Source organism: Ornithodoros turicata, chromosome 2 (genome assembly GCF_037126465.1).
Source record: "Ornithodoros turicata isolate Travis chromosome 2, ASM3712646v1, whole genome shotgun sequence".
NCBI classification, from domain to species: domain Eukaryota; kingdom Metazoa; phylum Arthropoda; class Arachnida; order Ixodida; family Argasidae; genus Ornithodoros; species Ornithodoros turicata.
Window position 1 is genome coordinate 10,776,873 of NC_088202.1, and position 20,674 is coordinate 10,797,546.

The 20,674-nt window shown below is 45.5% G+C and overlaps 1 protein-coding gene and 1 long non-coding RNA gene across 4 annotated transcripts in view; both read left to right on the forward strand.

The window, feature by feature from the left end:
- Positions 1–20,674, forward strand: part of LOC135385187 (cytochrome P450 3A24-like) — a 126,347-nt gene that overhangs the window by 92,752 nt on the left and 12,921 nt on the right. For both annotated transcript variants that reach the window (XM_064614382.1, XM_064614383.1), the window contains one exon: positions 11,975–12,074. In XM_064614382.1, coding sequence (XP_064470452.1) covers positions 11,975–12,074 — 100 coding nt within the window. The remainder of the gene's footprint in view (positions 1–11,974; positions 12,075–20,674) is intronic.
- LOC135383101 (uncharacterized) lies at positions 1,050–5,199 on the forward strand. 2 transcript variants are annotated; one of them, XR_010419662.1, is made up of 4 exons: positions 1,050–1,528; positions 1,666–1,760; positions 1,884–2,001; positions 3,024–5,199. It is a non-coding gene; the product is annotated as an uncharacterized LOC135383101 (long non-coding RNA). The 2 variants fall into 2 exon arrangements; XR_010419663.1 differs by lacking the exon at positions 3,024–5,199 and adding an exon at positions 2,124–2,812.

Here is a 20,674-nt window from a genome sequence, read left to right on the forward strand (position 1 = left end):
ATTTCAGGTGACGATAGTTCCCTCAGAGGCACAGCTTCCGGGAATTTAGTAGTCGGACAGATCATCGTTAGCACGTGCTTACACCCCGTTTTACACCCCTGTCACACGGGCATTTTCGATCCTGCTCGACCGAACCTGCTTGAACCCAATGCAGATCGGATGGTGCTACACGGCCGCTTCCAAGCAGGATCGAACTTTGATCCTGCTTGACTCAAGACAGTTCCCATAACAGGATTGAGAATTTCAAGACGGCTCGACGGCCGCCATTTGCATCCCCGACCCCGGTGAACTGTCATAACTTAAGACGGACATGCGCGCGAAGCTACAAATGATGCTTACATCGGTATACGATAAAACCACTAATATCGCTGTTATATAGGAAACGCGAAATTAATGAGTTCCGTTTATTCATTTGCCTATATTCTCGACACCGTCAACGATTCAATGCGCATTGAAAGTGGCCGTGTAGCAGCGTCAAAACTCGAGCGTGCTCGGGAAGTTCGATGCAGATCGGATTCGAGAAGGATCGAAATGCCCGTGTGACAGGGGTATTAGACGCTGGAAGGGGACCAACTACATCAATAACCAGCCTCTGGAACGGTTCAGTGATGATAGGGACAAGCGTTAGCGGAGCCTTGGTACGCTCGTTGGGTTTTCCCACCCTCTGACAAACGTCACAGGCCCTAACGTAATTTTCAACATCCCTGAAACAGCCGGGCCAATACCACTCTTGCAGCAAGCGCTGCTTCGTCTTTCTGGTCCCGAGATGCCCCGCCCAAGAATTGTCGTGGCGAAGCTTAAAGGTCAGATATGCTGATTTTGAAGTGCCGCAGAACTGAGCGATACTCGCGCTGTGTGTTCATTACCGAACACTGAATATGTGTGCGAAATATCTTGCTCCAACTGTTCGTAGTTTTTTAGAAAACAGTTTTTTTAGTTCCCACGCCCGGCCGTCAGACCGTCGGCAAACCCTGCGCACGGGCGCACCGACGTCACTGCTCTCGGTTTATCTGTCTTTGGCTTGGCATGGACTCTTGGCTTGGCTGCTTGGCTTCTTTCGTTTCCTCCTCTGTGCATCGTACATAAGCGAACAGCTGTTGTGTTGTTGCTAAGCCGGAAACAAAGCATGTGAATGTTTGTTTTTGGCACAGCGTCGTTTGGAAAGTGCACTTCCTTGTTCTGACCTTGCCTTTTATGGGCTGGAGCGATATGATTCGTAAATATGCCACGGCGAAGTTGTCGAAGATGCGAGAGTGCTACGCTGTTAGAACAATTCATCGGTGCATTCAAGTGTTACCTATTATAAGCTGCCGAAAGACCAAGCAGTGCGAAGCTCTTGGCTGACAGTGGTGCCTGCTAATTTCCACTGCAAGGATTTCGTCCACGAATGTTATCATAGGTTACGCGCGACTCCAGAGGCAATTTGGAATCTCGGCACGAAATCGTCTGATGAAAATCTGAGGTGCCCGACGCATAACATTTTGAACGTGCCACGGAGGATCAAGGCAAAAAACGAGAGCAAAAAATGGTAAGTCGAGGTTCAGATATAAAAAATAGCAAGCTTAATGAATCGATTGTGCAGCTGTCCTACTGCGCTTACTCTGTTATGACCACGATTAACAACACAATAGTACTATTGATAATCTAACTTCTGAATTATCACAGGTGCACGCTGAAGGCGGAAATGAAGCATGATCTGGCTTGCATCTGGTCATGAAGAAATTGCTGACACGTTAGTTGCAGTCCACCTCCACCAACAGGTATGACAATGTGATGTTATAATTTGAGTATTCATCTATGTTCAACTTTTCATGTGCACTCGCATGCAGACATTTTGACACCACTTTTAAATCTGCCCTCAAAGTTACAACCTGTGCTTCCAGGGTGGAAAACAAAGATCGCCATTCCGATTAGCTGCTATCTCCCAGTTCAAGCACTTTTGTGTCTGGACACTGGTTCCTGTGGATGGGGTGTTACAAGCTTTACTGTCTGATATAGAAGGTACGTTACATTAGTTCAGTTAGTTTGTCTTTTGCACATTTTTGTTGCTGTTAGCTGGATTACTGTTGGACATACAATCCTTTGACACACAGAAGCTGATGTCGCCTCTGATAACATTTCAGAATTTTCAGTGTCATCAACGTCCATTGAGGAAGGTGCCTTTACTATCTGTGAATCTTCAACTGAAGAATAGCCCAGAATTCATGTTAACATTCTCTACTCTTATTAATTCACTGTCTGTTTTCTGAGAGCTAAGAAAAATGGAAACTATTTATTTGTCACAACTTCACACTGGATACTGGTCTGGTACTGGCTTGACATGTAAGCTAAAATACCTGGATTCTACAATAATTGTGTTCAACTTGGTGCATTACCGTGGGCAATGCCACATTCACTACATTTTTAGTGGGTCCGGTGCGCAAATACTGTGTGCATACTGCATACATACATACTGTTCGATAGGCAAAAATACCTGAGCAGTGCTGTGTAGTCTTTTTACCCAAAGTCCATACTCTTACTGCAAAGTCACAGTACGTAGAACAGCAATATGTATCAAGTATGCTGCGTATGCAATGCAGGTATGCTGCGATAGAGATTCACAACTGAAAGAAGACTGTTGAGAGCATCTAAATTTTAATGAGACGAGACTTTCGTGCACAAGGCTGCTCTTGTTAATGTCTAACATGAAGTTACAAAATCCCAGAATATATAAAACATGTTGTAATGTAGAGAGCGAGGGGTGGTACAGACATAAAGATAATTATATAATCATATATAATAAAATAAAAAGGGGGTACAACTGCCCCCTCAACTCAACTGGACAACTCAATAACTCTACTTATTCTCTACCTTACAACATGTCATATATTCTGGAATTTTGTAACTTGATGTTAGACATCAAGAAGTACAGCCTTCTGTGCAAAAATATTCTTTCTGTTGTGCACAATCATTATGCAGTAAATGCGACTATCCATTTCTTGTCATTAAATGCTTTTCCTTTCTTTCTTTCTTTTTTTCTGCAGTGATGAGCATCCATAAGGACACATGCCAGAAAGGGAGTCTCTTTGGGATGACAAACCCTCATCACCTCATGAGGATACAATGGTTGACGAATGGTTCTCAAGCACATCGAAACTTCCAACAAATAATTCATGAAAAAGCCAGTCAGTGCTAGCACCAAGAATTGAACGTGGACCGTCCTGCTACCAGTCAGAGATGTTCAGTGGCGTAACCACAAGGGGGCTAGGGGGGGCTCGAGCCCCCCCTACCTACCACGGACCGACCCACACAAATCGTGCAAATCCGAGAACATAATATATGGGGGGGGGGGGGGACCAGTGTGACTATCGCGAAAGTTCTTGCAGTTCATGGCGTCTATCTAAGAAGCATTCTTGAATGGTTTTCAAAGTATGAGCTTTTCAAAATACTTCCAATCTCGTGACACCACTTCATTGGTCATGACAGCCTATACATGTAATCGTACTGTGAACGTCTAAATCAACTATTTTCGTTCCCTTTTTTAATCCTCAGTTTGAAGTGTGCACAAGTATGTGTGTGTTGTCGACACAGGATCAGCGGGGGGGGGGGGAGTTTTCGTATCGAGCCCCCCCTACCTTTGAGGTCGGGCTACGCCACTGGAGATGTTACATTTCAGGCGCTCATTGACTTTTGGTGAATTACTTGTTGACTTTGTCCCAAGGTGGAGCTCGCTACAGCTCATTTGCTATCTGTTAATGTTGTGGCATGTGTTGCGTTTTTCTCTTTGTGTGTTCCAGACTCAGAACGGTTAATTTGGATCAGGTCAGGTACGTTTCATTTAGACATGGCAAACATAAAGTGGTGTTTCGCAACACTTAGCAGTGGTCTTCATGCATTACTGCTACGGCCATTAAGCGTGAATAGAAACCTAGCCAGAGCAGCTGATACACAGAGAGAACACAGCCCGTGTGTGTTTGTCTTTTCCACCGCAGCCCTTGGGTTTCCTCCCTGATGGCTACACATGTCAGGGATAGGTTTCAGAACCGGTAGTTCCCGCCAAGTGTGAATTGCTTTTCAGGAGATCATCACGCTGGCAGATGAAACATATGGTTTAAATTATTTGCAGGACAGGAATTGCGCAGCTTCACACAAATACTACTACTATGACGTAAGAGTGGTTTAAAATCTATATTTTTTGTGTTCCTGACATTATCGCACAAGATGTAGTATCCACTATGATCCTTTATGTGGGGGTATGTACAGTGCAATCAACAGATGCTATTTACAAATCTGTGTTTTCTACTGTGTTGAAATGGGGTAGTTTGTATCTGAGAGCCATAGTGAAACACAGGCCCTCGAGAAACATGGCAATACATTGCAGGGACTCTGGATGCTGCCTAAATTTCCAGAACACACAGCTCAAGGCAGCGGTTAAATAACAAGTTGTTAGAGAAATTCAAGATAGTTGCATCCGTAAGCAGTCCGCTATTGGATTTGCTTCTGTCAGAGACACGTTATCTCAAAGGGAACGCACGGACACACTCAGAATGATACTAGGGCTGCCTGTGAAATAGAATGAGGAGAGGGGAAGATATATAACCCTTTTTCTTGTCTGTTATCCTATTGGTTAAATTGTCATTTTCTTAGCAGCATATATGTGTATATTTCAGAGTCTGCTAATAAATATATCAGTTTAGAGCTAGCAGTCGCATTGTAGATGTCTCATCCTGTCCTTGGTTGCTTGTGATTCACTATGGCCATGCTTGCTAATGCAAAAACAGAAAACAAAAAAAGACAATAGAAAAATACGGAAAGAGCGACCTAAAAAGCTGCCTGTTCTAGTGCTCACATGGAGGCAATGAAATGAGGTAACATGTTCCATTCATGAACTGTGCATAGTAGTACATATCACAACGGCAACCGATTATTCAGATTTTTCTTGAAGTACTTTGTTTTTTTTAGCTTTGTTTGCACAGTCTATTATTGGAGCTTTATGTGATTCCCCTCTTCAGATACTTTAAGATTGCTGATGCTGTGCAGTTTGTTAATTTTGAAACTATACTGTGCTGAGGTACAAAAACAGAATTGTCATATCTGCATTTGAGCACATAGGAATAATTTGTAAGTACTTTACTTGTTGACATTAATATTTGCACCAGGTCACAACATTGTTGATTTATGGAAAATGTAAATAAATATATTTATTTGCTTGCCAAACAATGCACAAATGTCTTCTTTTCTAGTGAGATATTCCCTGTTCACCAGACATAAATGTGGAAAAGTTAAAGGGGCACAATGATGGTAGAGTCTAGCGTTGCTTTTTGCCACTTCACATATATGCACTGTTATTCGTGTGCACATGTAGGAATAGGAAGGTAGAGGATGCGCATAAAAAATTTCGTATGCAGCCACACATATGGTTCAGAAGATTAATTAGATGATGTCCAAGCATATATAATTGTGCTTCATGTGCAATGGGTATGCTAACGGATTGCTTCCATGAAGCCTTCTTATTTATTTTTTATAAATTCTTTTTATAAATGTTATTTTTGATTTTATATGAATTTCATATTACATATTGTATACTTATATTTTTATAAATTTTATACTAAAAACTCAAGTTACACGGCCCCTGTAAGAGTGCCCTTTGCAAATGGTTTGGTAACGTGTCTCGAACTGTAAAGGTAAGAGGCAATCGAGAATGCTGCAGACAAGGTTGCAAATTACATATTGCTTATCACGTCCTACATACAGAGTGCTTTGTACAATAATTCCTGAGCACGGAATTAATCCCGAGGCTGGCCAGTGATGTCACCCACGACGACAAGTCACATAATTGCCTTTAATACTTTTACACCCCATGGGCTGAGTTGTGAATTGAAAGAGCACTCTACAGAAGGATAAGGTGCACCTGATTTCTAGGATCTATGCTATGCCCTAACTCTTCAGACACCACATTTCTAAGTGGCAATATGTGCTCTGGTACTTCTTTTGCGTCTGCATAGTGTGCAACCACATGGCTACTGGAGCTTTCGTGTGCATGTTTTTGTGCGACGGTGTTCATTACAAACAATATCCAGATGTTAGACATAAAATGCAGTAGTTTGTAGCGTACCACACAACACAGCGTGACATGGGAGTGCGTGATTCAAAGAAAGCTTCTGGAAAATGCACAGAATCCCACAAAAAGTTTAAAATGTGATTTGTATTTCGTTTTACGTCTTTCGTCGTTACATACCATCGTCGACGCTGTTGCACATTGATAAATCGTACGTAAAACTTGTCCCATAGCAGTATGCGGTTTCTCAAATACATAGCACAATTTTCCTGCAGTAATAAAACGCTGTCGGCATTTTCTTGCTGACACGGCTGTCGAAACGTCAGCCTCTACAATGGGCAAGTGCTGTAAAGGGGCTAACGCAGACGCGACTTGATACAAATTGTACGTGCTCACAAAACACAAACGACTAATTCCAGTCACAACATCGCACAGAGGTTGGTTCGCGAATGAGTTCGCAGCTGCTGCACTGTTTACTTATCGCGGAACGGTGGAACCCGGCTGTCCGCCATCTTCAAGCACAGATACGTGAAGCCGCGAGGAGCCGTAGCTGAAATCCACTGACAAGTACGAAGGCGCGTACACGTCACAATGCCCGTTCGGGCGCATCTACGTCATAAAAATGGCTGCGCCCATGTGTGTTTCGGAATGAATTACCTATTTTTTTGACATGGTACTGTACCGAACTGAGAGAACGAAGGTGTATTTTGGGGAGAGCTGGATGTGGGCTTTCAGAATATCACAACCGTTTCGACTATTTGGGATATCGGCATAGCTGACCTTTAAGATATCGCCGCGCAAACTTTTCGGTACCGCCAACTGATCGACTACGCTTCCATTCCGGTCCTTATAGTGACGGTAAAGAACCCCGTCTTTCCTACACACTGTCACATTCTTTTGGCTATGCCCTCGTCATGAACATCGCTTATTTTCGCGAGTGACGCATCTTCCCCTTGTAGCCTGATGAGAGTTTCCCGGTCACTTTTAACTAGGTTCGTGAGAGCTGAGATTGCTGGCGCTAGAAACTGTCCTACATTAGGCTCATCCTCAACAACTCTGCTGTCGTCACTGCTTAGAGGGGGCGAATTTTCACGGACATTATTTCTACCTCTCTTGCTCGCGGCTTCCTGCTCTTTTGCGTCGTCAGCATCTTTCAGTGCTTGTAACTCTCGCGCCTTCGCTCTAGTCAATGCGCAAATGGTTTCCGCTTCCAATTTCATACCCGACTTGCGCAGCAAGTGTGCTGTTCGATTAGAGAGCAAGTACAAGTATCTCTGTGGTAGCTTGTCACTCACTGCCGCCTCCGTGTGGAGTTCTCCGAATGGGCCCTTTAGAGTTACTTCGGCTACTGGTAGACATAGGCTATTGTCTCTTCCTGCATCACTTGCCGAATCCATACGCATTTGCTCAGATAATTCTCTGGCGATACGAATGAAGGATGAACTAGATCTAGCGTCACCCCACTATCCCGTAACACGGTGCACTGTTGTCCGTTTACTTCCATCTGGTACAAGTACGGCTTCATTAGATCTTCCTCGCTATCGCTGTCACTCTGGTATGCCATCGCAACACCCGGGTTTCTGCAACCGACAGCTATGTGCCCCGTTTCATTACACCTGTGGCACACGACCGGTTGCCTCTTTTCGAACGCTTTCGCTTTTTGACGGTCCTCCCGCCCTTCTTTTCTTTTATGGTCCCCTTTCGACTGACCATTGTGGGGGTTTTCGTCGTCGACGCGTTCCTTTTGTTCCCGTTTGTGCCCGTTCTTAGGAATTGGCCTGCTTTGTCTCGTGGGCGTCTTGGCTTCCTTCGCGTCCATACCTCTCAATGAGATATACTCATCGGCGAGGTCTGCGACTGCTTCTATTGTCGCTATGCCGGTCTTATCTCGCACCCAGTTTTTGATTGCTTCGGGTATTTCCTGAAAGAATTGCTCTAATGCAATTACTTCTACCGTTTTGTCCGCATCCCCGAAAGCTTCTGCACTTTTTAGCCACTCGCGCAGGTTTGCTTTAATGTCGAACGCACGTTCGGCAAAGCTGCTTACGTTCCTTCCCGTACCATCGCGGAATCTTAACCTGAACGCCTCTGCGGAAAGACGAAAACGCTTGAGTAAGCTCTGCTTTACTTTTTCATAGTTTTTCGCGTCCTCTGCAGAGAGGCGAGCCACACTGTCCGCTGCTTCGCACGGGATAACCGTTACTAAACGAGCTGGCCATGTCTCCTTCGCGTACCCCTCTCTTTCGCATGCCCTCTCAAAGTTGACTAGAAAGAGTCCTATGTCTTGACCAAGTTTGAAAGGTTGCAAGAGTCTAGACATGTCTAAGTTCTCCGTTCTGGAGACTGACTGGCGGTTCTCAGAAGGGTTCGAAGCGTCCCTTCGAAGCTCGAGTTCTAACTTCAGTTTTTCCAGCTCGAACGTCTGAGTTTGTTTAATCTGTTCCAGTTTCGCCCTCTCCAGTTCGAGCGCCTCAGATTCCCTCTTTTGCTTTTCCCGTTCTTCCTCCTCATGCCGTTTCGCTTCTAATGCCTTGAGGGTTTCCTTAATCTCATCTTCCTCAAGTTCGGCATCAACGATCGCCTGTATGACCTGAGCCTTCCTTGCCGTGCTGCCTATGGGGATCCCAAATTCTTTGCACACGTAGAATAAATCTGCCCGTAACACGCGCGCCAAATCCATGATGCAAGTCCCGTGCTCACAATACCGTGCTGGCCCACCCTCTTGGTACAATGCAAAATCCCAGCTAATACACACAGAGGGAACCCCCGGAATAATTTGAATTTACACAAAACCTACTCCTGGCTAAATGACAATAAGGTGAAACCGCTTACCCGTTGCATCCTGAAACCGTGGACCTTATCCCGCCGCTGGTCACCAGTTGTTGCGAACCGCCGTTTGGTAGCGAGACCGGAATCCCAACATCCTGGGGCAATACGGAGAGGCAGACGGACGAAGGGAAAACAGGTCGAAGAGATAGTGTATTTCGGGATATATACAAAATAGGGATCTGAATACAGTGGGTCAGCGCGTCCGCTTAAGTATCCTCGGAGCCTGGGAAAGAGGTCGCAGCCTTGGGCACTTCGTGGAAGACGCTCTCGATTTCTCCTTTTGTGACGGACATGAGTGGGCATCTGTGTTTTGGCGAAATGGCGTCCCGGTGGAAACAAGGTAGCCAAGATGGCGAGATGAGTCGTAACAGTATATGATGTTGCCCAGCGGTTGTTTGTTCTGTGTCCACGGTAGCGTTGTGCGCATTCCACACATGGAGACCATAACCAGAGGTCCCATGAAAGAGAAACTATTCGTGTGATTGTTTCATGCTCGATGCGTGAGCCATAACACGGTTTGCCGTTTCTTTTAGACGTCCCTTTATTGTTGTTCACTCCATAGATTGAGAAGTTACCCGTCAAAAAGAACTCGTTACGAGTTAAGTTACCGTGTGAGAAATGTAACTAAGTTAACGACGAAGTTCTTCAGCCTGAAATGTAACTCGCAGTTACTGAGTTACTTTAAAAAAGAACGAGTTACTTCCAAGTTACTTCGGACACAATGGCGGGCGCAGCGCGCGTGAACAGTTGAGTTAGACCTTGAGTTGCCTGCAGAGGAGTGCAACACGCTTAGATCGTTTTCGTTTATGTCCAACAATATACCTCTTCCTGATTGTAAACAAATGACGTCATAGTGTTAGACAGGGCTACAAATTTGGTGACGTTGAACTACGCTCGAAGCTAGAGCCTAGAGGTGAACAAGGTCGCGGCCGAAAACCACGGTCTTGAGGGGATTACGATGGTCCCTGAAAGGAACGCCACCTTCAGTCCTACTTTTCAATAGGAGGCAGCGAACAAGTGCCTGTTCGTGGAACCCAGCCCTCTCCTACCGATTTGCTTCAATTTCATTCTGTCTACCAACGTCATGATGATGTTTCTCTGATAGAGGTCTATTCGAACGCTTTGCATACTGTGTGCGCACAATGGTTCAGATTTATTTCAATGGCAGCGGTTCTTACTTCCTGAATAGAATACTGTCATTGACTGAATAACACAAAATGGCCAAAAATGGCATGAAGGAACCGGAGAGAAAGCAAGAAAATACGTGGACGTGAGTGAAAAGCGAATTAAAAGTAACTTGCAACTTAACTTAAGTTACTTTGGCAAAGTTACCTGAAAAAGAAACGAGTGCCTCTGAAAGTTATCACGGCGCATGGGGTTAAGTTACAAGTTACCAAAAAAAAGGAACTTAGTTACAGTAACGAGTTGCCTCGAACTCAGGTTCACTCATCCCCAGAACACAGGGTATAAAGGGTGTTCAAAATTAAGCTTTCACTAGCACTTTATAAATAGGCGAACAAAAAAAAAAAAAAAACTGGTGCTATTTTTCTGTTCCTTGAGTAAGAAACAGGTGCTACATAATTTTCAGCACCTTGTTTCTTACGCAAGTAGCGTAAAGTTATCATCCGGTTTCCTGTCATCGCTGTGTTTGCGGAGCGCTCGTGAAAGCTTAATTTTGAACACCCTGTGTATGCCGAACCATGCACCTACCTATTTCCAATTATAACGTTTTCCGTAAATCCCGGTTCAATTCGATAAACACCCTGCCAAGTAATATGTTTCTCGTTTGTGTAAAGCCAGATTTTTCTCAAACTTAAATTTGTTTTTAGCAACCCGAGTGCACCACAGGAGCACACTAACACACGCAGACACATAAATGGGATGATGATGCGGTGGGTCATTCTCCGCCCTTATGGAGCACACAAAACATTCTAACAAACAGCGTCATTTGCGACACACATGCGTCTGGTACGTTCGAAACAGATCAGTAACCACGGGCCACAACAGACACATATTCCAGAATGAAAACATCGGAGTTTGTCGGACACATGCTTACTAGAGATAAATAAACGGCTCTGTTGGATCGCACCGGGTAGTGCCACCCAGGGGACTACTCGTACCTCCTTTCCCAGGGACATTTTTTTCGGGGACGTTCTTTGCGGATGCACTCTTTCCGGATCCCGACGCGCAACACCGGTATCACGGTCACTTTCTTTCTTTCTTTCTCTGCGGCGACATGAGGCGCCCTCTGCGAGCACGTGATTTTTTTTTTCTTCTGGGATTATATTGTTATGTGTCGCGTGCCCTCTGGTATGGAAAGGGATCCATTATTGGGGGGTAACGCAAAGAGCTCCTGCACCAGGTGAGACGTACACTTAGGGTACGCCTCTCCTCGTGCAGGAGCTCTTTGCGTACCCCCCCAACACCAACGTAAGGAGGTACCCATTACCAGTGGCGTCATCATAGTGACTCCAGTGGACATGAGTACGCCCTTACGTTGGGGTTGCACACCGGTCGCAAAAAGGAGCGCCAGCCTATCATAAGCGTGCCAATAGGTGAGCGATCAAGTCGTCTGTGACGTAATCGGGCACCAGCGGTTCGTGGGTTAAGTTTCTCTGCTCGACACTCGCCAGGTGTATCAGCTTCGTATAACTGTGGAGCTTCGTTACTCTGGCGAGACAACCGTTCGCTTGCTGAACATTACACTTCGGTTGTCTGTTCAGAACATCTTTTCTGGCAGACACAACCAAGAAAAAAGGGTTGCATCGTCATCTTCAGGCGGCAATTTTGTACCGTGCAAGCCTTCTACTGGGAAACGCGAGATCGAAACTGCGATATTGCAACATATGCGCCACAGCAATTCTGCTGCTGTAATAGCGAGCTTTAGTACATCGGAAGAACTCTACGAAAGTAAAATGATACGACAAGGGAAATTATCAAATCCAAGATCAGCAATGTGATGTCTCCCGCTTAAAGGAAACACTGCCATTGGCTTATGTTTTCGGAAACGTTATCGTGAACACCTTACGACCTGCTAATAGTCGCTGGTGTCTTTTCGCCCGTTTTCCACTGAGTTGTTTGATTATATGTGTACACTCGATTTCGCAGAAAGTCAACGATCAGCTCCAACTGTTGCTGGACGCAGTGGTGCCCGAGGCCACGACCGGTGAGGATGGAGGGTCGTCTGAAAACCTAACCACGGGAAAACGTAAGTGCTAGCACACACACACAAAAACAAAAAAAAAGAAAGAAAGAAAGACGGAAAGAGAAATTAAGTCTACGGTGAGGAAATACGATTACGTCATGCCGGATGGCGAATTCAATAGAGTTTTAGCAGACCGTTGATAACGTGGCTTGCGTCTCATCGTATCAACCGGAACCAATCAGTGGATAAGATTCTGAGTCACGCACCAGTGCGATTGGTTTCCGATAGAGACGATAACTTTATCAACGGTATACTAAAACTCACTAATGTCTCCTTTTTTGTAAGACGAAGATGAAATCAACGATTACGGAGCTTTTCGGTCTTATCATGTTCGGCGTCAACCTGCACACGGAATTCATGAGCCGTGATGTTACAGGTAACATTTGTCTGCCTATAGTATGGCAGACGTGTTGCACGTGCCGCAGCGTAGGACTGCGCATGTCGACCACCTGGGTTTCTTTTAACATGCGGCGGAAATCTCCGGCACACGGTGCTGGAAGCAACGTTGACGTCCCCACATTGCTACAGTCGGGTTTGAACCCGCGATCTTCAGCTCAGCAAGCCCACACGTTACCGACTGAGCTACCGAGGAGGGTTCAAGCAATTTGAGTCTCTCTGTGAGCGGACCAAGATATCGAGGGACCTTGTTCGAGGAGTGTGGTAGCACCTCCGTCAGACTGAGCACATAGTCGCCTAGATAATTATGAGCAGAGCGCGGATAAATACGCACTCAAATCCATATACATGCGAATAAATTGCACTGAAATATACATGCAGCTATGTGGTGGGATATGCAAAGGTAACATACGGAGAGGTTGGCTTCAGTTATGCAACTATGCACCATATAGGGTGTGTGTGTGTGTGTTTTTAGCCTTTACAGAATTTTTATAAAGAAAGCTATGAAAGCAGCATTTTCTCTTTATCGCATCACCATCACTGTAATTGTTTTTGCAATTGAGTTCTACTGTCAGGCGGGCCTCCTCTGGAAGAGAGTATGCAAGTACAGCTTGGGACAAAAGTTTACGGAACACAGGGATGTCGCATTTCGCTATGGGGGCGACACCCAAGCAGCAAACAGGAGCAGACACATAAAGCGCATTCTTTTCACTTGCACTGGACTGCACTACCTTGGATTCCACGCAAGACGGGTTTTCGGGAGCTGCACTTTCCAGCTGAAAGGAACTTTATGAGTAATGCCTTTCTTTTCAACAGGAAAGTGCAGCACGCAAATAACCCAGTTCAGATCTGGTGCAGGAGGTGCAAGCGAAAAGAATGCACCTATACTGAAAGATGGATAGAATAGCCTATCACCCGTTTCTTATTTGATCTCTTCCTAATAGCTAGCAGTGGCCCGCTCCGATGAAAAAATACGGCACTGCCGTGTTCCGTAAACTTTTGTCCCAGCCTGTACAAGACGACTAATTACTTAATATTCATTAATTAACTTTTAATATGGGGATTACGAGCACAAGCAAGATAACAGAACGTGAGACGATCCTCGTTGAAATCCACTCTATCTTTTAAAAATCAAGAGCGCATGCCGTGAAATACCCATAGCGGAATTTCGGTATGCAAATGAGCCGAAACCGAAAAAGCGCTCCTCAAGAGCGCATCATCTACGCCGGCGGAGGCTTACGTGGGCCGGGAAGCGGTTTATCTGACGAGCTGGGCGGCGCCTACTCCAATAATCTCCATCGCTCTAAATCACGTGGCCCTGTGACGTGAATGAGCGCTGTGCTCCCTGCGTTCCCATTCGCCGCGGTTTCGGTTTCGGCTCATTTGCGTATCGAAATTATGAGATGGATATTTTAACGCACGTGCGTGTTTCAGGATTTGTTAAATGACTTGCAACTAGGACAGTATCTCAATCTGCTATCTCGCTTGTGCCCGAAGTCCTCTAATTAAACAGTTAATTAATTAAATTTAGGTGATTAGTCATTTTGTAGTTGTACAGTTTCTTCGAGAGGATGTCCCCCTGGCCGTAGAACTCAACTGCAAAAACGACATCTATGTTGCTCTTATAGCTTTTATAAAAATTCTGTAAAGACTAAAAAGAAAAAAAAAACACAGGCTGCATATATCCGAAAACTCCGGAACAAAGCGTCGTTATATGCCATGTTCTTCATTATTTCCAGAGGCATGGGCGAGCGGGTTAAAGGAATACGGAGGTGACCTCCAAAATGTGTTTAGTTTTTGGGTGCACAGTGTTCTCCAATGAATAAAATGAGCTCCTCCGAAAGAACGATGCGCGCAGGTGACCTACAGAGCGAGCGCGAGGGTCTTTTCTGCACACATTTGAAAAATCCTTCTCCTCGTGAAAAGAGTGCATCGCAAAACGAGAGGACGTCGTGATGTATGCTACTACCCTCACGTGACCAGTGCCGTACAGCGGCACAGCGCAAGCGCATATAAGCGGCGCGTGCGCAAACGAGGCACGGAGGTTCTTCACGTCACGAGAGCATCGTGTCGGCCGTCCGCAGCTGCTTTCTCCGACCGTTTTTTTTGTAAATTCGATTGCACAGCTATAACGCACCGCAGAGCGAAAATGTTTTACATGATGACTCCTGGTGGACAGCTTGACAGACGAGGCAGGACTTCGACCGATGTTAAATGTCACCTCATTGCTCCTTTAAGGCGTCTCGCTCGTCGGTGGTAGCCTAGGTCGTGCTGAAGACTACGAGGTGGTGGGTTCGAATTCTGCCACCGGCTATGCTGTTTGAGGATTCCCTGGGTTTTCCGAGGACTTTCCAAATGAATGTCGGCACAGTTCCCCTGGTAGGCGGGCCAGGACGTATACTAACCTCCTGTCTCCCACTCCATCCCGCTGTCCTCTCTCCATGTGTCCGCACCTGTACGCCAATTATAACCACAGTTGCTTCGCGGCGCTAACACGGAATAAAGAAAAGGTAATTGTTCCCGGCGTGAAAGTTCTACATAGAGTGCGTATTTCACAAAATTTGAGCATTTTATCAGGGATCACACGGTAATGCCGCTTCGTTCAGGAGCACACAAGAAATATTATTTGTGAAACAAAGTTTTAATAATCATTCAGCTGAAGGCTTCGGTTTGGTCTTTGCAACAGGTCTTTGGTCTTTGCGTATATGCTGCCCGCTTTCGTAGCGGTAAAAAAAATTGGCTAAGTACGGACTGTCAGCTGTGCATGCGTAGCGTTCACACTCCGATGTTTAGATGGGGGCGCGAGCCCCGATGCGCCACTAAAACAAAATGTCTCGGACATCAAACAACTCGGCAAAAAAATTTCATAGCTTTCAAAAATCAATTTCTCAGATTTCATTGATTCTTCGGCGTTTGGAGCCTTACGTGTTCCCCTCAAATGTAGCCTACCTCAGCTAACTCCCGTTGTTTACGTTATATCTCGGACGTCTGTCGGTATTGCGCGCTTAGCGTTACTTCGATGCTGAATCTATTCAGTGCAGTGGAACATCCAAGAAAGGGGTTGAAAACCGCCGAAACATCGAATATCTTCGACTCATGCCGGAATTTCGAGAGAGGACCCAAGCCTTCCTGAAACTCTGGCTACGCTGGTGCTTTCCTTTGCTGACCATCTGAAAATATGACAAATCGTGTAGTACTATTCATGCATTTCATACCGAAATATGTCATAGCGTACAAAACATGTACCACAGAAGCGTAGAATCCTTTCTAATCTGTCCTAAATCAAGAGGAAAAGCGTTTTTTAGTCAGCCAGATACGAAATCATATATATAAAAAGCGCTTTTGCATGCAAGTCCGTGCTCTACTTATGAGTAGGATTTGTGGTTTTCGGCATTTTCTTTAAAGCTAATTCGGGGAATGTTTCTCGGCATTTGTATGATTCAGTAACAGTTGGGTTCTTTCGGCAGCTATATTCCGCCCTGAATGGGGAATTGAATTCCACACGAAGATCTTGCTGGCTTGACCGTGTTTTAATGGACCTCAGAAACGGTAACAAGGGTGAGTCTAAGTCCTTATTGGACGGGCGTAGCCGGAAGAGTTCAAGGAGTAAAATGTCGGAATAGAAGGCTAGGGAGTCAGTGATCGGCTTTTGGAACTGTAAGTCCGTCGAACTCAAACGTCGGGGGCGCCCGGACTTAGCAGAGACCAGAAAACACACGACCACTTCGTAGCTTTGAAAAGAGACGACTATTTTATTTACAAAAAGAAGGGAGAGACAGAGGCACAAGAAACAGTGACCAGATGCGCCTCTCGGAAGACGTTGCTTTGGGTATCGGGTTACACTGACCCATTCGGGGACGTTCCAGCGAGGGGTGCAGGTGCAGCGCCCCATAAATAACATGAACTGGTTGACAAGCCCCCGTGGCTCACATGAACAGCCAAAAAAACACAGTTCGACCGGCATCGTCAACAACATTCTCCGTTACTTTGTTACACGTTGTGATATTCGCCACATTCGGCCATCCTTATAAAATTTCGTCCTCGAAATTTCCATCATAGCAAAACGTAGACTTACACATTGCTGAATGAGAACACTTAAAACACATAACAGTTATGCTCTTAAATACATGGTAGGTATAGGTACATCAATCATTGAAGGGCATTGAAACATTGAACAGCATTGAAAACATAACGCCAAAAATAAAACACTTCAATATCAATTGAACATACGTGGTAAAATGCAGTACGTTACACATTTTCGTTTACACGGAATCCGAGTGTATGTCGTCATCACCATCGTCATTTCTTGAGTGCGAACTCCATAGCTTGAGTCGGCATGCACCGTAGAGCTATATAACGGCTCCCTTTTTGTCCGCTCATATACGAGTGATGCGACACGTGTCGTTAGGTAGCACTGCTTCGATAACCAAGGGACCACGATACTTTGGTTGGACCTTGGTTGGCTTTCCGCCGCTTACGGGTAGTCTTCGCACTGCGACTATATCGCCAATTTCGTATCTTGGGGCTTTTGATCTTCGTAAGTTGTAGTGTCGAGATTGCTTTTCTTGTTGTTGCTTTGTCGTTCTTGTTGCTTCTTGGCGGATCATTTGTATGTTTTTGTTGAAACCTTCGTCCAAATCTAGGTATATTAGCCTTTGCGGCATTCATGTAGAATATGGCACGCATGTGCTCTCTTTCGTCGTGCGTTGCTCTGTATGGTTTGCTGTAGACTGGCTTAGAACCATCAAGTTCTTCGATTTTCATTCCAGCCATCTTTCCTTTTCTGAGTTCGTGGATGTCAAATGTAAAACCATCTGGGGAAGAGGTCAGCGATGTGATCAGATGTCTGTTCTGTTCTTGTGTTACCGTCGGCCCGCATTGAACTTCGAGTTCCGTGGTACGTCGCTCACTTACGGTATCTTCGACTATGAGGACTGGAGAAACATCGTGAACTTGTTCTACGCCCTGCTCCTGTGTCGTGCTTTCGTCAAAGTCGTTGAATACGCCAGCGTGCGTGGAAACTTGATCCACCTTCACCGCTTTACCGAATGAAAAGTTCTTCTTTGTTGTTATTTCACCAGGGCTTCTGTGTATGATCGGTATTTGCGTCCTTCCATCTCGTAGCTCAAGCAGACATCCGATATGATGCTCGTGGAGGTTAAGCTTAACAGTCCCTGAATTATGGCTGCCTTCGGCCTTTACGTTGATCAACTGCACGGAGTTTAGCGATGATGTAATAGAGCCTTCGTTCACCAGAGAATATTTAATTTCACTATCATCCAATGTGAAATCCTTAAAGGGGCCGTCCTTACGACTGTCGATTAGTTTCATGGAATTCTTCGCTTTAATCATGACAACGTTGTCAAGATCGATCAGCGTTCGTCCCACGAGTACATCGTAATGAATGACATTATCGTTCACAACATAGGCTGGGACTTCAGCTGTGACGTCGTCGATGCATATCTTAATGACAGTCCTTCCAACTGGCATAGTTTTTTTTTGCGCGAGTCCGTACAGCGCATCCTTCTCGGCGACATCGAAAATTGTCAGCCCACATTTCGCTGCTGCGGAAACTGTAATCATGCTTACGGCACTACCTTGATCAATAAATGATGTCACCAATATTTCGTCGTTGATGACGGCTTGTTTTACGTATTTGTTGGGTCCATTGTCGCCGACGCAGAGGGATTCTTTCGTCGCTTTCTCACTTCGCGACTTGCACTCTCGTTTTCCGTGACCATACTTGTTACATGTCGTGCAGTACTTTATCCTCTTCTCTTTGGGGCAATCCTTAGCTATGTGATTAGCGTATTCGTCGCAATTGAAACATTTTTGGTTGCCCTGCGAGTCCTTTGCAGGGGCCCACATTCCTCCTTTACGAGTCTGGATTGAATTTTCAGCTGCATTGATACTGACATTCTTCTTGTTTTCGGGCGTTGGTTTTTGAGTTCCTCTGCCAAACATGTCATTTCTTTCTTTCTCCAATCGGACGTGACGCTTTAGATCATGCAGTAGCTGTTCTAATGAGTTGTGATGTTTAGGCATATGCATTTGGTACGCTGACCTGTCGGCAATACCTAGAAGGATCATTTCCTTCGTTTCGTCGTCCTTTAGCTCACAGCGTTTACAGAGATGCATCTTATCCATAAAATAATCAAGCACTGATTCGCCCTTAACTTGAACTCTGTTGCGCATTTTTTCGTACTTAGTTACAGGATTAGTAACAGGCACAAATATATTCCTAAAATGGTACTCAAAATGTTCCCACGTGTCACATTCCTTTGACTTACTGCGATACCACGTTGCTGCAGGTCCCTTTAACTTTGTCTGTACCACGGTTAGCCTCATAGGCTCAGTCCATTGGCACTGGATGGACAGCTGCTTAAATGTCTCTAGCCACTCTTCTGCTTGCTTCTCGTCACCGGCGCCGTCGAACACATGGACCTCCTTGGAGATATCCGGCATGATGCGTGCAGAAGGGGCTTGACCATCGGACCTCTTCGATGAGATTAAGTCGTAGAACATCTTGTCACGAACTTCGTCACGTTCTTGCATATACTTGATAAGTTTTTCCACCTCAGTCATCGTTTTTGCTGGAACGTCGTTGCCGTCGTGAGCTTCGATAATCGTTGACGAGCCGTCTTCGTCGCTTAAACCAGATTGCTGCTGGTGTTCATCGCTGGTCGTAACGTTATCTTCGGTGCCGTTAGTTTTCGATCCCTGAGGGCGTCTTCGTTGCGATCTCGGCATTGTCTACCTTCGGTGCTTACGGGCTAAAGTCCAGATGAGTCAAAATTGATGAAAATGTTCACCTGCTCATCAGTCTAGTCAGTCCTTATCCCACTTCTGATAAAAATGTAAGTCCGTCGAACTCAAACGTCGGGGGCGCCCGGACTTAGCAGAGACCAGAAAACACACGACCACTTCGTAGCTTTGAAAAGAGACGACTATTTTATTTACAAAAAGAAGGGAGAGACAGAGGCACAAGAAACAGTGACCAGATGCGCCTCTCGGAAGACGTTGCTTTGGGTATCGGGTTACACTGACCCATTCGGGGACGTTCCAGCGAGGGGTGCAGGTGCAGCGCCCCATAAATAACATGAACTGGTTGACAAGCCCCCGTGGCTCACATGAACAGCCAAAAAAACACAGTTCGACCGGCATCGTCAACAACATTCTCCGTTACTTTGTTGCACGTTGTGATATTCGCCACAGAACTGTTTAGCAATTCGGAACATTCCCTCGCGATAACTGACCTCGCAACTAGGGCATACTTCTATAAGCAATGAAGCACAACGAAATATGGGCGCCGTTAACGCCGTCCGACGTAACGTAACGCCGTCCGGAGAAAATAGTGAGTTCTATAGTACATCGTATACGCTATCGCGTGAGCGTACGTAAAGAATAGCGTGGTGGTTCTGCGCACTGCGCGAAACTCTCACGTTTTGCGCGTGCGTTGGACCACCAACACTATCCTTGATGTGCGCAAAGGCGATAGCGTACAATGCACTCAAACTCTCTAATGTAAAGCTCGACCTACGGTCCACAAGTGGGGCATTCCAGTGGGATTTCCCTTTCTCATTCAAAGGAGGGCAGCTGGCATGGTACTACATATTCGGATTTTTTCGGAATATTCCGAATTTTAATCAAATCATTCGGGGTGTGTTTTTCCGGCATTTTTCGGCAAATGCCGAAAACCACAAACTCTACTTATGAGATACATGTGGTGTCATTTACGTGGGCAGACGTCCGCGGTTATTGAATGTTTCAGTGCATAACCATACACTCAGAGAAAAATCTATACCTTTAGAGGTATAGATCGCCTGCTCAATAACTTAGCCCTTCTTAGGTATTATTTTATACCCCGCTTACAGGTATAAAAAAAAATAGTCCTCAACAAAGGGCTATATGCCATACCATTTCGTGACCAGGTAGACACGGATTTGCGTTTCATACGGTGAAGACAGCAAACGTGTGTGGCTCATGGTGTCGTAAGCCCGCTCAATATCGCAGACAACGGCTACCGTGATGTCCCCCTGGCTGAGGTCAGGGACATCAACTGTAGACTTCCGTGGTATGCAAGGACTATTCCCGGGTCGGTTTATTAACTCTATGTGGTACCTTTAGGGGTATTTCTGATGAATTGATAGGTCAACGCCGCCTTCACCCCTGTGTTCTGGCTTAAAGTGACAGCCCGGTCGAAAACA